The sequence below is a fragment of the Panthera pardus genome, unplaced genomic scaffold, assembly GCF_024362965.1.
Source record: "Panthera pardus isolate Hobbes unplaced genomic scaffold, ASM2436296v1 HiC_scaffold_13, whole genome shotgun sequence".
NCBI lineage: Eukaryota > Metazoa > Chordata > Mammalia > Carnivora > Felidae > Panthera > Panthera pardus.
In genome coordinates this window covers 49,524,434-49,539,944 of record NW_026526688.1, presented here as the reverse complement: position 1 = coordinate 49,539,944, position 15,511 = coordinate 49,524,434, and the positions used below count along the sequence as shown (strand labels likewise).

The 15,511-nt window shown below is 42.9% G+C and overlaps 1 protein-coding gene and 1 long non-coding RNA gene across 9 annotated transcripts in view; one reads left to right on the top strand and one right to left on the bottom strand.

Moving 5' to 3' along the window:
• The window catches only part of NUGGC (nuclear GTPase, germinal center associated), a 55,516-nt gene extending 41,922 nt beyond the window's left edge, over nucleotides 1–13,594 (top strand). For 7 of the 8 annotated variants that reach the window (XM_019440869.2, XM_019440864.2, XM_019440867.2 and 4 more), the window contains 7 exons: nucleotides 553–717; nucleotides 4,478–4,635; nucleotides 6,340–6,478; nucleotides 7,662–7,770; nucleotides 8,482–8,618; nucleotides 10,889–10,979; nucleotides 13,351–13,594. In XM_019440869.2, coding sequence (XP_019296414.1) covers nucleotides 553–717; nucleotides 4,478–4,635; nucleotides 6,340–6,478; nucleotides 7,662–7,770; nucleotides 8,482–8,618; nucleotides 10,889–10,979; nucleotides 13,351–13,490 — 939 coding nt within the window. In that variant the 3' untranslated portion in view covers nucleotides 13,491–13,594. The remainder of the gene's footprint in view (nucleotides 1–552; nucleotides 718–4,477; nucleotides 4,636–6,339; nucleotides 6,479–7,661; nucleotides 7,771–8,481; nucleotides 8,619–10,888; nucleotides 10,980–13,350) is intronic. The other variant, XM_019440872.2, reaches the window with a different exon arrangement.
• Nucleotides 1–15,511, bottom strand: part of LOC109262353 (uncharacterized) — a 60,782-nt gene that overhangs the window by 1,507 nt on the left and 43,764 nt on the right. The window contains exons 3-5 of the long non-coding RNA XR_002077718.2: nucleotides 11,390–11,543; nucleotides 6,533–7,179; nucleotides 4,474–4,827 (exon numbers count right to left, since the gene is read on the bottom strand). This is a non-coding gene — a long non-coding RNA (uncharacterized LOC109262353). The remainder of the gene's footprint in view (nucleotides 1–4,473; nucleotides 4,828–6,532; nucleotides 7,180–11,389; nucleotides 11,544–15,511) is intronic.

The following is a 15,511-nucleotide window of genomic DNA, read 5'->3' as shown; positions in this document are numbered from 1 at the left end:
GACTGTATTCTCCTTTGAAGAAAAGGCCTTGTCTTTATTGTTGTGTCCTGTAGCTTTGTTATTCAAAGTATGGCCCAGGGCCCAGAAGAGCAGCATCACCTGGGGGCTTGCTGGAAATGTAGAATCTCAGGTTTTGGGATTTGACCAAATTCTCCCTGTGATTTGCACACATGTTAAAGTTTGAGAAACACTATCCTCAAAAACTGTTTTGTGCCCAGTCAAAATCCACTAAATGTTAGTAGAATCAGATGTCAATGAAAAATATGTTTTAACAGCAATTGGATTTTTATTCTACTAGTTATTCCCTCGAAAAGCCTAATGGTTTACATGCCCAAAGTAAGTTGTAGGAGGCATATATTTATTGTGTTCTCCAATCCACAAAACTTAAGGAGATTTGTGCACTGTGAGATGCTTTACTGGGACAATAGAAATCATCTGAGGGTGATTAGCTCAGGCTAAATCTTGTGTTGGTGGATGAGCATAAAGGAAGCAAAGTTTGAGAGAAAGTGTCCTTAGGAGGTGGCCTTATGCTTCTCTGACCCTTGTCCCTAGAACGAATTCTTGCACATGAGTGGCCTGCGGAGATTTGTGGAAGAGAAGATACAGCTTCTGGAGAAGGTCATTGACCAGTGCTTTGCCCACATCAAACAGCCTCTGCAAGAGGGAGTCAGAAATGCCAAGGCTTCCTACCGACGGATCCTCGGGACATGCCTGGTGGTGAGTGACCCTTTCCAGGGAGGACCTGTAATTTTCGGTGACATCTGCCTTACCTCCAAGCTCGTTTTGCACTATTCCATGGCCTTTGAAGGAACTAAAAAGCTAAAAGAGAGTAGGGGAGGGTGAAAATTGCATACAAGAAAGCATGTAGTGAGAACTGCCCAATTGTACGTGGTGAGGAAAGAGTGCATGGTTCAGTGGAGTTGAGCTGGAATTTCGGATCTGAGGTCTTTCTACCCATCATCCACTGTGTAGCCCTGGGTGAGGCCTGAAACCCATTTAAGCTTGTAGGTTTTTTCTTCTGCAAAATGAGGTGCTAAATACTTGCCCTACCTATCTTAACGGGGTTGATATAAATGTCAATTCGATTACACAGTAAGGAAACATCTTGAACCCTCTCACTAGGCATGCAAATTGTTTTATCTTTTAATTACTTATATGGGCTTTCTGAGGGATAAAAATGTAAGTGCCAGGCTTTATTTATCTAAGGCTAAGGGGTGGGGAAAAAAGGCGTATCGTATTAGTTGGCTAGGGCTGCATAACATAAAATATCATAGACTGGGTGGTTTAAATGGCAGGCGTTTATTCTGACAGTTGTGAAGGTTAGAAGCTCAAGATCAAAGCAGTGCAAGGTTGGTTTCTCCTGGGGCCTCTGTTTTTGGCTTGCAAAAGGCCACCTTCTAGCTGTGTTCTCCCATGGTCTTTTCTCTATGTGTGCCTCCCTGGCATCTCTCTCTCTTCCTATAAGGACAGCTGTCCAGTAAGATCAGGACCCACCCGTTAAGTCTTCGTTTAACCCTAATTACCTCCCTAAAGGCCCTATCTCCAAATATAGTCACATCAGGGTCAGGGCTTGTACATGTTGATTCAGAGGGATACAGTTCACTCCATAACACCTGTTAAGAGTAAAAAGTGATGAACAACACCGCTCATGTGACAAAGATGATACAGAAGTATCTAGAGCTGGGAGTAGCACCTAGATTGTATGTTGTTGCCATTGTTTTAATATGAGTTGGAAAGCTAGAACGTTAGCAGAGAAAAGGTGGTGTGCAATGGGGCTCTACATTTCCGCGGGCTTTTTTATATACACAGATGATACCACCTTTCTAGCATATGATCTCATCTGGGTGTTCTTACCTGCATGGCTTTCGTAAGAGTTTGTTTCAGGATCTAGATCAGTAGGTATGTGCCGTGACTGGGATGAGAGGGAAGGAGATGCCTCTGGTATCGGACAGAGAGAAAACGCTAGAAAACTGAAAGCTAAAACAGTAAAGAAGTGGGAATGATCGTGGGGTCATCAGAGAGGACTCTCAGATTTCTGACATAGGAGAAGGGGAGGTGGCATGCCTTCCGTGTGGAAGCGGGCAGCTGAGTGTCCGTGAATGTAGTATGTGCACGAGCATTCGCTCATGCCTTCAGCAAACGTGGAAGAAATGCTGACTCTGGTGCCCAGATACTGGGCATCACTGATTCAGTCCTCACAACAATTCCAGGTGGTAAACACTCTTATTAGTTTCATTTTATGGCCTTACAGAGGCTGAACAACTCGTCCGTGGCCACATATGGGATCCACATCTACTGCAGGCCTGTCTATTTTCAGAGCCTGGATGCCCAACCCCTACACTTGCCTGTTGCATCTCTGCAAACGATTGCAGCTACTTGTGATTGCCAACCAGTTACGTGATTCAACATTTGTAAATCCCCACAAAAGTAGTGAAGTCTGTCTAATAGCCAGCATCACCTTGCCAACTCTGGAGTGAGCCTCCTTAGGAGTGGGTCCTCTGGCCCCATTCTGGTGACTGTAACCCCAGCCAGTGCCTGACAGAGCCTCATGGAGAAGACCTGAGCCAGCACTGGCCCGGGCCCACTGTTGGGAAAGGTCAGCCTGTGCATGTGGTCTTTCAATCCCCACTTGGCCACATAAGAATGGGCCTTGGGCCTGGACCACTTCCTTACCAAGAGATAAAGAGCCCTCACAGCCTGTCCTGGGCTTATCGCCTTGTGTAGAAATATTCTTTCCTGTTTTATGCTCAGTGTGTACTTCTTTGTTCTGCTTAGTATAGGCGGCCAAGGCCCTTGGGCTAGCTCCCAGTTTTCTGTATTTCAGATCCTGTGGGGGAGGGCTTGGGTCCTTCTACACTGTGGGATCCCATATTGTGGGATCACCTGCATTGGCTGTGGAGGGGGTCTGCTGGCCACAGGGACCCGTGTGTTGCAAATGGCTGGATCTTGTGCACAGTTTTTCTCCTCTTGCTGTAAGTAAATGCTGTACTGCCTGAGCCTAGTGTGAATATTGTCTGTTCTCAGTGACCTTGAATCATGTACTTGTCTCTTTTCTGGGTGGTGTTTATCTGCCTTTTAACGTTGGCCACACAGCCTGGCCATCTATTGAACAGTGAAACAGCAACTGAGCTATATCTGAATTCCTGACCCACAGAGCTGGTGAGAGATAATAAATAATTGCTTATTTATTTCGTCAGGCCTGGGGTAAGTAAGTGACTCTGGGGAGAACTGTTTCTATATGATGGTAAAAGATCCCAGATCACCAAAAGTGAGTAAGTAGGTTCTGAGAAAGCAAAGGCACAAAGCGGAGACCATTCCTTTGAGACAATTTGCTCATAGAAGGAACATCTTCAGACCTTCGCTAGGATGTCATCCCATGAACTGTCCCCTGTCTCACCAGTTCTTAAATGGTGTTTTTCTCTGTAACTACAGACATGTCTGAGGTGTCTTGGATAGGACACTTTCCTCTGTGATCAGAAATTTGGGCAAACATTGTATGTTACCATCATATTATTATGTAACATAGTAAACTAACCTAAATATCTAACCAGAAGAGAATGGTAAAATAAATTGGGATATATCCACATGATATTATGTGGTTATTGAAACAATTTTTGCAAGCATTTACAATGACTTGAGGAAATGTTCATGTTATACTATTAAGTGAAAAGAGAATATTAAAATGAATATATACATATATATATATATATATATATATATATATATATATATATATATAGTATGATGCCAATTGTATTATGCTACATGACCATGCACTTGAAACAGATTTCCTTAAAGCATATGTCATTGATTGATCACAAGGACCTCCACTAAAATTTTGGTCAGTGCAAATATATTTTTATTCCCCTTACTAAGAATCACCATCTGGCTAAGATTTATCAATGTCTTGTGTGGCTCTAGCTTCATTGTATTTTTTTGCCTCTGATTTTTGAATTTATTTCTCTGGGAAAAAAATGTTATGAAGATGTACAAATCAAATTACATTTTATTAGGCATTCAACAAAAAGTATTTGAAAACTTGGACTATGCTTGGAAGGTCTGAAACATATACTCCCAGTAGGGTCATAGCACATTTTCATTTAATAATTGTTCATTTAAGCACTACTTATGCTGTTGCCAGATGGTAAGAACATCAAGGCAGATAAGACACTGTTTGTGTCCACAACGAGCAGCTGTTCTGGTAGAGAAGCGCAATGAGTAAACAGATAAATAGAAACTGTATGAGGAGACTTGTGATCAAGGAAGCACAAGACGCTCGGAAACCAGGGCAGCCGCCAACTCAGGCATGACTGCTGTGCCCTCTGTCTGGCTCAAGAGTATGCTGAAATATGAAGCTGTCCCTTCTCTTCCCTGTGATTCTTGGTCATAGCCTATGACCAAAGGCAATACAATTCTGATCCTGTGACATTGTAGTTAATGTTTACTAACTCTATTAACTTATTGTTTAATTACCTAGAGGAGTAGAGGAAACCAGGGCTTTCATCAGACTCTGAAAGCTGTTTGCCTGAAAAATGGCATCTATGCCTCCAGGACTCTTGCAAGAATAGATCTGAACGAAGCCATCACTCAGCCCATCTATGACCAGATCGATCCCGTTTTTGGAGGCATTTTTAGGTAAAAGATCCTTTCTCTTGCCCCTTCGTGAACAAACATCTGAAGAGCATTGGGCTGGAGTCTCCGCTTTATAAGAATTTGTACTTTGGATCTGGAAGCGTGAAGAGTAGCTTGCAACTTGAGGAGGAAAGCTTAGTCTCTGGAAAAACACAAAAGCCTTCTTGGTTTGGTTAGTTAATTTCTCGTGGCGACCTGGAGTACAGATGGAGATGTTACTTTTAGACTAATATTATGATTCCCATTATTTTTCAAATATCTCATACATGCAGCAAGGGATACATTTTCTTATGGATCTGAGCCCAGGACAGGTTATTTTGGTTGGAGAGTGTGGAGTTAAGCAAACACATGGCCTTTGTAAATTTCCCCAAATGCAAAACTGCAAAGTGGCTGACTGATGACTCTGTGTTTGTTTTTGACATACTGCATGCTTGCTGACTTACTAGCTGTCTGAGCTTCATGGTGCCTCCTCCTTCCCTCCTTCCTTGACCTCTAATCCTTTCTTAGTGCAAGAGCCTGCCCCCAGTCTCCCTCCTTGGCCTCTGGCATTTCACCACCTGCTGCTGCTTGAACCATTCTACCTTTGCATGATTCTTATTCGGTGTTCCCCTTCTCTGCCCCACCTTCCTTTAGCTCCTTTGGGGTCATGCCATTCCATCTACCCTATCTCAGTTTACAAGTCTGTAGGATAAACTCCAAATTATTTACAATGGCATTCAAGACATCCCACCTGCCTCTAACTGGCCTTTCCACTCTATCCCAGTCCTATTGCTCAGTCCCAGCCTCCTGCTTCAGCCAACCTGGAGGGTAGCAAAGAGCAAGCGAGATGTACCAGGAACTGTGCTAAGCTCTGTGCGCACATGATCTCATTAGAACATCTCAAAGAACATCTCAAAGACCTCTCAATAACCCTTTGAAGGGCCTTCTGTCTATTTACAAGTGGACAAGCTGAGATTTAGAGGACTTCGGACAGCTTTTCCAGTGTCAGTCAGCTCATAAGTAGAGAGCTAGGAGTTCAAGTCTATGCCCTCTCCTCTATAACCTGCTGCTTCTTCCTCCTGGGATGTTCTGAAAATTTTGTTCACTACGTTGTCCCCATGGGGAATAGCCCCTCCTTGTTTTCACTTTCCTAAATCTTATCCATCTTTTAAAATGTAGTTCAGGGGTGTCTGGGTGTCTCAGCTCTTTGAATATCCGACTCTTGATTTCAGGTCAGGTCACAATCTCATGCCCCATGTTAGGCTCTGCAGTGAGAGCCCAGAGCCTGCTTGGGATTCTCGCTCTCCCTCTCTCTCTCTGTCTCTCTCCTTCATTCTCTCTCTCTCAAAATAAATAAACATTAAAAAAAATGTAGTTTAAGTCCCACACTTTCAAATGGAAACACCTTGGCAGTGGGAAGACTGACCTTTGAGGCTAAACAGATCAGTGTACAAAGTAGCCTGGCTCTGCACTTGCTAGCTGTGTGACTGTGAACACAACAGCTGTCTTCTCTGAACCTCAGTTTTCTTGTCTGTAAAATGGGTTTCGTAGACTTTTAGGTGCAGGACCTGGCACAGAACAGTGCCTGGCACCAGTAGGAATTCAGTACCTATTCGTTCTCATCCCCTTGTCTTAAAAGTGAATAAAAGGATACCAGCTGGTTTCCTTTTGTTTTAGCCCCACGGTGGCCACGTTGTCTCTTAACGTTTTATATTGTTTCTTCTGTAGAGCTGGAAAGCCCACTGGGTCAGCATTGCTGCCTCACGTAGAAGCTTTTAAGCACTCTCTACAGGAGAAAATGATGGAAATTGGAATAAGAAGTGGCTGGAAATATGATAGTTACAAAAAAAGTTTTCTGATCCAGGAGGTAAGATCCCTGTAAAATGAAGAGGGCAGTGACGTTGGGCGGTGGCTTTCTTACCAGCAGGATTCCAGAAGTATTGCATGTCTCTCCCCCCTGCTCTCCTGGAGTGCCAAGGTCTGGGCACGTCTTGTAGCAAGTGCTGTGAGACACGACACACAGTGTGTGGGGTGGCCCTTAGGCTGCCACGAGGATGTAGGACGGGACACCAAGCCAGCTCTATGCCACTGGGAAGCAACCAGCAGTAAGTGCCGAGGTTGGAAAGGAGACTCAGTTCCCAAGAAGAATATTCAAAGAATCTTTAGATGTACAAACATTTGAATCCACCTGTAACATCCACTTGTAACTGACCTTCAATCATTTCTGCCAATATTATGAAGTCATTATTCACAGCAATGAAGCTTAAAGAAGAGTCTTTTTTTTTTTTTTTTTGTACATCATTTGTTAGTTTTGAGTACTCAAGACTCTTGTCTGTGACCCATTTTCCTCTAGCCTGTCTTAGTCTATTCAGGATGCTATAACAAAATGCTGTAAATGAGGTAGGGTATACACAACAGAAATTTATTCCTCACAGGAAGCTGGAAGTACAAGGTCAAGGCGCAGGCAGAGTTGGTGGCTGGTGAGGGTCCACTTCCCAGTTCATATATGATGGTCTTCTCACCATCACCTCACCTTAGCAGGGGCAAAGGAACTTGCTAGAGTCTCTTCTGTAAAGGGAATAGTCTCAATTATGAGGGCTCCCTGCTCATGACCTAGTCACCTCCCAAAGGCCCCACATCCTAATGCTATCACCTTGGGGGTTAGGGTTTTAACATATAAATTTTGGGTGGACACGAATGTTCAGTCCATAGCACAAGCACAGCCCGAATTACACAGCAACACTAGAGAACTATCCTGTTCTCACATCCTCCCCCTAAGAGGGCCTATTGACCACCTTGCACGTGCCTGAGTTCAACTCAGCAAATATTTGAGGCATTTGTAAGTGCCAGGCATGGTAGGAAACACTTTGGGATATAAAGATGCTAAGACAGAGTTCCTGCCTATGAGAAGCTCACAGTCTCATTGGGGAAATGACATGGAAACAGCCAAGCATAACATAAAGCAGAAGGAAATGGTGGCCACACACAGGAACACCCGCTTCTATCGAAGGAATTGTCACAAATGGCCTTTTGTTAATGTGGATTCTCAGATAAGTGCCATCCTGGGAGGCCTGGAAGATTACATCCTCAGAAAGAAGAGGAGGATCTATGAGTCTCTCACCACCTCTGTTCAGAGCGACCTGAAGCCCTGTTATGAAGGTGGGCGCTCCAGAGGGTGACATGTCTATTTCCTCTGGGGTCTTTCTGTCAGCTCCTTCAGCATCCTTTTCTTCTGCTCTCCTCTCAAAGTATTTGTCCTCCTGCGTCCTGAGTCCCTCTCATACTCTTAGTCCACAAATTGAAAACCAAATAACTTTAAGGGTCAGGGGACAGGTGACCCATGAATCAGTTTTATCTGTGTGTTTCCAGTGCTTTCTGCCCACCCTGTATCTATTCACCCTGCTTCTCTCTCCTCTCCTCGCTGCATCTCATCTGGTTAAACTATTGAATCCACTATCTGATTCTCATTCTTATTCCCTTTAAGTATTTGTAAACCTACCTTCCAGCTCCTTCTTGTTTTGGTGGTCCCATTGTTTTTTTCTGGTCGTGGTGGTGGTGGGGGGGTGCACGGGAATTTTGTAAACTTCTGCTTAATTCATCCATTAGATTTTCTGAATGACAGTTATCTAAATTCTGAGAATGCTGATCTTTTGTATCATATTATGATTAAACAATTTCTACTGTGTGGGAAATGGTGCCACATGTATGAATATATATGTGTGTATGTCCGTATGTATGTGTGTGTCTGTGTACACATACATATATGTGTGCATACATAGTTTTTGTTTGTTTGCTTGCCTTTCTTTCTGATGCTAAAGATTTCTCTGCAAGTCCTTGTTGTGGTGTGACTGTAGCTATCATTTTTGCCAGAGGCCGCTCAGATTGCTGGCAAAAAAGCGTGTGAGAGAATGAAAGACGTCATCAGGAGAGGGGTGGACCGGCAGGTGGCCGAGGGCATGTTTGAAAGGGCTCAAGAAAGAATGCAGCACCAATTTCAACAACTGAAGGTATTCGACACCCACAGTCTGAATTCCAGCCCCAAAGAGGCTTCTTGGAGGGAGCCAAAGAAGCAGGGGCGGATGGTGGAAGAGGTGGTAGTCATTCGGGTCCAGAAAGAGCTGATACCTTCTGTAAAGCGGCCCCAACTGATGCCTACGATGCCAGGAGAAGAGGCCAGCTGGCACTTGGCATTCCCCCTTCCCCGCCACTGCATCCTGGTGTTGGGGTCTCTCTGGGACTGTGACTTCAGAAATGCAGCCCCTCCGGCTCTCTCTCCTGTCTTTCCTCTTTACCAGGTCACCAGCAGAACAACGGTAATAGCCCGATAGGGGTCCTTAAGCTTTTGACATAGCTCATTTAACCCCAGCAAGCCTGGGAGGTAGGGACTATTATTGTTCTCATTTTACAGATAAGAAAACTGAGGTAGAGAGAGAGAGAGGTATAGCGACAGGCCACATAGTTACTAAGTTGTAGAGCCAGGTTTGGGACTAGGTAACCCAGCTCCAGCGTCTCCGTCTCTGACAATAGCATAATCTCCAGATGGATTTTTTGAAATGAGGGAAATGTCTAGTCTACATGAAACATCAATAAATAAATGCCAATAAACTATCATAGGTCAGTCACCTTTGACACCTAGCATAGATTTAGGTCTGATTCTATCTCAGAAAACAGTTCTAAGAGTTTCCTTGAACCTAATGCTTCTGTCAAGTACACTTGAGCCATCTTGTCTCAGCTCTGGGTCTCTTTGCTTGCCACCCCCCTCCCAAGTAATAAAAATTCTTTGTTTTAGTCTGAGCCACTGTTGGCCTCTCCATGGCCATGTGCATTTCCAAATTCTTCTGCCTCAGTCCAGACTTAGCTGACCCTCTCCTAAGCTGGCTACTTGTTACTTCCATTCACCTCTCAACCAACCTACTTCCTGAAATGTCTGCAACTTACTTAGGCTCAATCTTGTGTCCCCCACCCAGACCCCTACCCCCACCCCACTGCAGTTTTAGAAAAATACCATTCTCTATAATACAAAGTGTATAATTTCTCTCAGAATGAGCTAAGAGGTGTTTTGTTTGCCAGTAGCAGTTTACTTTCTGTCATTTAATATGTTATCATAGTCTACAAATACTTGCATAAAATTGGCCAAACTCTACAGCATGCAGTCCCCATTTGGTATATAGAAATTGGCCCTGGGGCACCTGGGTGGCTCAGTTGGTTAGGCGTCCGAATCTTGGTTTTGGCTCAGGTCATGATCTCATGGTTTGTGGGTTCAAGTCCTGCGTTGGGCTCTGCTCTGACAGCACAGAGCCTGCTGGGATTGTCTCTCTCCCTCTCTCTTTGCTCCTTCCCTGCTCATGCCCTGTCTCTCTCTCACTCAAAAATAAATAAACTTTAAGAAAAGAAATTAGTTCTTATCATACCCCCCCAAAACAATTCCACTAAAAAAAAAAATGATTAGTACGTTGATCATATACAAATGCATCTTAAATGACAGAAATGTGGGAAGTTGAAAGTGGGCAAAGACACAGAGTGACCCCATTCCTTGATCCTATGGACAAGGAGGCTGAAGCCCAGAGGGCCTGTGTTACTAGCTCAAGGCTCACAGCTAGAGCTGGGACTAGGGCTTAGGGTTCTTGGCCTGGTGTGTTGAAGAAAAAAACAAGAGTCATGAGACCCAGGCTCAAAATACTATGTCAGTCTAGATGAAAGAGTCAGGTGTTTTTCAGAGGTAGACAAGAGATGGTTAGAAGAGGGAAAATGGTTTGCATTCATAGAAGGACTGATATAAGAAAGAAGAAATTTCTCAGGCAGTTGGGACGAAGAATCAGGGATGTCAAATATGATGTGCTGCACAAAGCAGGTATTCAATAAACATCTTTCCAGTGACTAAATGCACAATAGGCTCGCGGGCTAGTGACCAGCTCTTTTTCTCTTTTTCCATCTCTGCGATTGCTGTTTTCTCCCCACTGCCCCTCCCCCCCCACCTCCATGAAGCCTCCTTAGCTCCTGACTCAATTGGTCAGCACCAGAGAGGTCCAATCACATATGAATCTTGATAGACAGGAAAGAAAGGAGATGCTGAGACAAGTAGGACCCCACAGAAATGTTGCTGTGAGGGTTCCTGAGCCACTTGCTGCACTCTAAAGTAGCCCACCCTTGGAACTGACTTTGATTTTGGCACCCCCAGTCTGCACAATTTGTGGGGGATTGGTTGGGGTCTCTTTCCTAAGATAACTTTTCCTTGGACTGTGCCTTCCTAACAGAATGACCATGCTTTGTTGTATAGAATGGAATCACGGAGAAGGTGAAGGGAAGTATTGCCACCATGCTGACCCTTGCTTCATCCCAGGAGGATGGTCTCTACAAGGAGCTTGCAGGTAAATACATAAAACTTTTGCATAAGCGATGACCTTGTGGGCACCCCTAGCTGTGCTTGCTCTTTGCTGGATTTAAAGAAATCAATTAGGAAGAATTTCCAGGGCATGGGATAGAGATGATGATGACGATGATGATGATGATGATGATGATGATGATGAAAACAATGACTACCCCACCCTTTGCTAAGCACCCGCCCAAGACCATGCATTATACTCGGGCTCTGTGTGCAGCATCTCGGATAATTCTCACGTTAGCCCTCAGAGGGAGATGCTGTTGCTCCCTTTTGCACATGCGGAAACAGAGACTCAGGTTAGATTATGTGCCCAAGGATCCGTGGCTGGAAAGTGGCAAATTCAAATCGATACCTCTGCTCTGCAGTCTCCATAAATCCATTGTTTTGAGTACGTACCTTTTCATGAAAAGCCTCATATTCTGCTGGTGGTAGAGAAAGGTTTCTCTTCATGGACCAGGAGCCTGAGAATGCAACAGCAGCTGCCAGCAACCATCTCTGTTCCATGCCATGAGCTCCCCCAGGCCTCCCGGTGTGAACTGGAGGGTATAAACTGGTACAAAAAGCAATCGGGACATTTGTAGCCAAGTCAAAAATGCACATATCCTTTGACCCAGCAATCCTACTTCCAGGAATCTATCCTGTGGTATCCTCATACATGAGAAGAATGGCACGTGGACAGGGTTATTCAGGGCACCATTGTTTTAGGATGGCAAACATTGGAACAACTCCAATATCCATCAGTAGAGCATTGGTTAAGTTAACTTAGGTACACAACTAGGGGAGGACCGTGCAATTGTTAGAAAGAATAAAGTGGCTTTTTATACAGAGTTAGTGGTGTGAAACAATCTCCAAAACATGTAAAGTGAAAAAGAGCAAGGTGAAAAACTGTGTGGAATACATTGCCATCTGTGAGAGAAGAAAAGGAAACACGTATGTATATGCATACAAATTTCCATGGGATACACAAGAAACTGTCCACACTGGTTGTCTCTAAGGAGAGGAACTAGGAGCCTGGAGGACACAGAGGACGGGAGACTTATTTTTCACTCCATATGTTTTGTGCCTTTTAATTGTTAAACTCTGCACACAAGTGCCTGCTGGGAAAAAAATGGATCTGATGCCATTGCTGTATATCATTGGATATGTCATGGTGAAAGTGGTCGGAGCTATTTCTAAAGTAAAAGCCACAGTTGCTGCTTCTAACCATCTGTCTTACACATATCTCTTGCTGTGGAGATAATTATTCCCCATCTCAGGTTGGTTAGACAGACATCTAACCTGTTCCTAATGGTCTCTTGGGAAGGTGATACAACACCCTTTCACTCTACTTTATGGAACTCTCTCATGACCTTCTGTCTAGGCCTTCACAGGAGCCTGTTTTAAGATTATAGTCATCCAGTTGTGTCTTCCTTAAAGAACTCCTGCTCACCAAAGGTCTTCCAACTATCTAGGTCTCCCACACAAAAAAATGTTCCCCTGAGTTTAATGTAAATTGCTCCTGCCATAATTTAAGATCATTTCCCTTTCTTCCCATCAACAATAAAATATATACTATGTAGGGAGTACTGTGCCAGAGGACAGAGGTCTAAAACAGTCCCTGCTCTGAGTATTACTTGGTTGGTAAAAAGATGTGTGAGAATATAAATTAAAATAGTAAAATGGAAATTCCCTCTTTCCTGGAGGAGACCAAGATTTTGATCTAGCCAGGCCTTCAACTAATTAGATGAGGCCCACCCACATTGTAAAGGACAGTCTGCTTTTCTCAAGGTCTAATGATTTAAATGTAAATCTCATCCAAAAATATGTTCACAGAAACATCCAGAATAGTGTTTGGCCAAATAACTGGGCACCATAGCCCGGACAAGTTGAGACATAAAATTAGCCATTATAAGGATATATGATTGCAGATCACAACGTGAAAACCCGAGCTGAGATGTCAAAACAGCAAATTCACTTAGAATGAGAACTGCTGGGAGCAGGGGGATCAGGGGAAGGAGAGAGAAGCCTGGAGAGGACTGAGGGGGAGGTTTGTTGTGTAGGTGGGCTTGGTATCTCCTTCCCCTGAGCTCTTGTGAAGACTCGGTGATTTCCTAGATCATTTTATGTGTCGGTTTGTGTTTCTTTTGAAGGGTGACTGCTATGCTGAGATAAGCCTTAAGAGCCAGAATGCCCAGTTTGATCAGGCTTTTTATGCAATAAATTGATCAGATGGACCATCTGATCTCTAAGTCCATTCCAGATGTCGCATTCTGGGACAAGTGACCCAGGTCCTAGCAAGATTCTCAGGAGGTCTGTTTTCTGGGGACATTTCTGAAAAGGACACTAGCTCCTGATGCATGCTTTCTGCTCTTGTGTAGACGTCAAAAGTGAATACAAGGAGATGGAGAAGCTACACAGAGGCCTGAAGGAGGTGGCTGAGAACGCGGTGCTACGGAGAGGCATGCAGGATTTCCTTCTGAAGATGTCCCCGAGCAAAGTTGTTCCCCCCAAATCATAAACATAATTCATAGGGCTTAGCACCAAGTAGATGAAAAACAAGCCTGGAGCCAAACAACCAGAGTTACTTGTGTTTTTAAAAATCTAATAAAGAATATCTCCCAACTGTTTGGACTTTATATACAACATAAAACTCAAAATACAGTTACTTCTGGCATAAGCTGACTGCTGAATAACATTACTTCCTTTGTATTCTGTAGCCAAAAAGCATCATCTTGAATTCCTAATGGAGTTCTAAAATTTTAGGGACAAGAAGCTCATGCTTCCGCAAAGAAAAATATCAAAACATTGAACAACTTAACTATTATGGAAAAAAGCGTTGCAAAATAAAGCTTTAGGGACCTAATTCTACTTCCCATTTTAATATCTATGACTCTTTTGGGTAAGGAAGTAACATTGTGCCATGGAAACAACATGAATTAGAGAACAGATGAGAGACCTGGCTTTACCACTTCCCAGGAGTGTTATTTATGGTCAGCACTTCTCAAACATTTTGATCTCAGGACGCTACACACTTGTTTGTGTGGGTTATAACTATTGATATTTACTGTATTCAAAATTAAAACTGAGAACAATTGGAAACAATTATTTACTAATTCACTTAAAATAAACTTATTACATATTAATACAAAAACGTATTTTTAAGTTTATTTATTTTGAGAGAGAGACAACACGAGTGAGGGAGGAGCAGAGAGAGAAAGAGACAGAGAATCCCAAGCAAATCACTGAATTAAGCTCTGCACTGACAGTGGGGCTTGAACTCACAAACCATGGGATCATCACCTGAGCTTGAAATCAGGAGTCAGATGCTTAACCAACTGAGCCACCTGGGCACCCCCCCAAAACATATTTTTATGAAAAAACCATTTTCAAAAAATTTAGTGAGAAGAGTGACATTATTTACACTTTGGCAAATCTCTTTACTCTCCGACTTAATAAAAGACAGCTGGATTCTTGTATCTGTTTCTGCTTCTGTCAGGACATGTTTTTGGTTGACATATATGAAGAAAATATAGATTCATGTGGTATAGAGTTAGAATATGGAAGAATATTTTATTTACTTATTTTTTTTAAATTTGTTTATTTATTTTGAGGAAGAGAGTGAGCACAAATGGAGGGAGCAGCAGAGAGAGAGAGGGAGAGAAAGAATCCCAAGCAGGCTCTGTGCTGTTAGCACAAAGCCCCAAAACTGTGAGATCATCACCTGAGCTGAAAGCAAGAGTCAGACTCTTAACTGACTAAGCCACTCAGGCGCCCCTGGAAGAGTATTTTAATAGCCTTTTCAGATAATTTTTGTATATTTTTCTTTGATACAATAATCTTGATAGTTTCTTAACTATTCTAAGATAGTTTCTTAGAGGTTAGTCGCAGCATAGAATCTGAAACCATATTGGTGAACTTTGTCATATTCTGTTACATCAAATTGCATTTCTATCTCACAATTTGAATGTATCTTTTACCAAAGGATGATTTTGTGGCATTGGTCATTTTGAAAATATTTTTTCACTGAATTAAGCAGATCTTCCAAGTGTTGACACATTTCACTATATAATATACTAAAAAAATCATATTTGTTAATATCTCTACCAACTTAATCAGGAAAGTCTTGAAGGATTTTTCAAGAAGCTGTCAAGTTTGGGACACCTGGGCCAGTTAAGCGTCCAACTTCAGCTCAGGTCATGATCTCATGGCTTGTGAGTTCCAGCCCTGCATCGGGCTCTGTGCTGACAGCTCAGAGCCTGGAGCCTGCTTCAGATTCTGTGTTTCCCTCTGTCTCTGCCCCTCCTCTGCTCATGTTTTGTCTCTCTCTTTCTCTCTTTCAAAAATAAATAAAAAGAGAACTTGTCAAATTCATGGTAGAGGATATAAGTTTTATAAAATTCTATTTTGTTCCTAAAAGTTTATCTTATGATTGCAACAAATATTGTCAGTTGCTTTCTTTGAAGTGATAGGTATTTTGTTTATTTTTGAGAAAATGTCTACCACATAACCAAGTATGATTAACCATAGTTTGTCAATCAT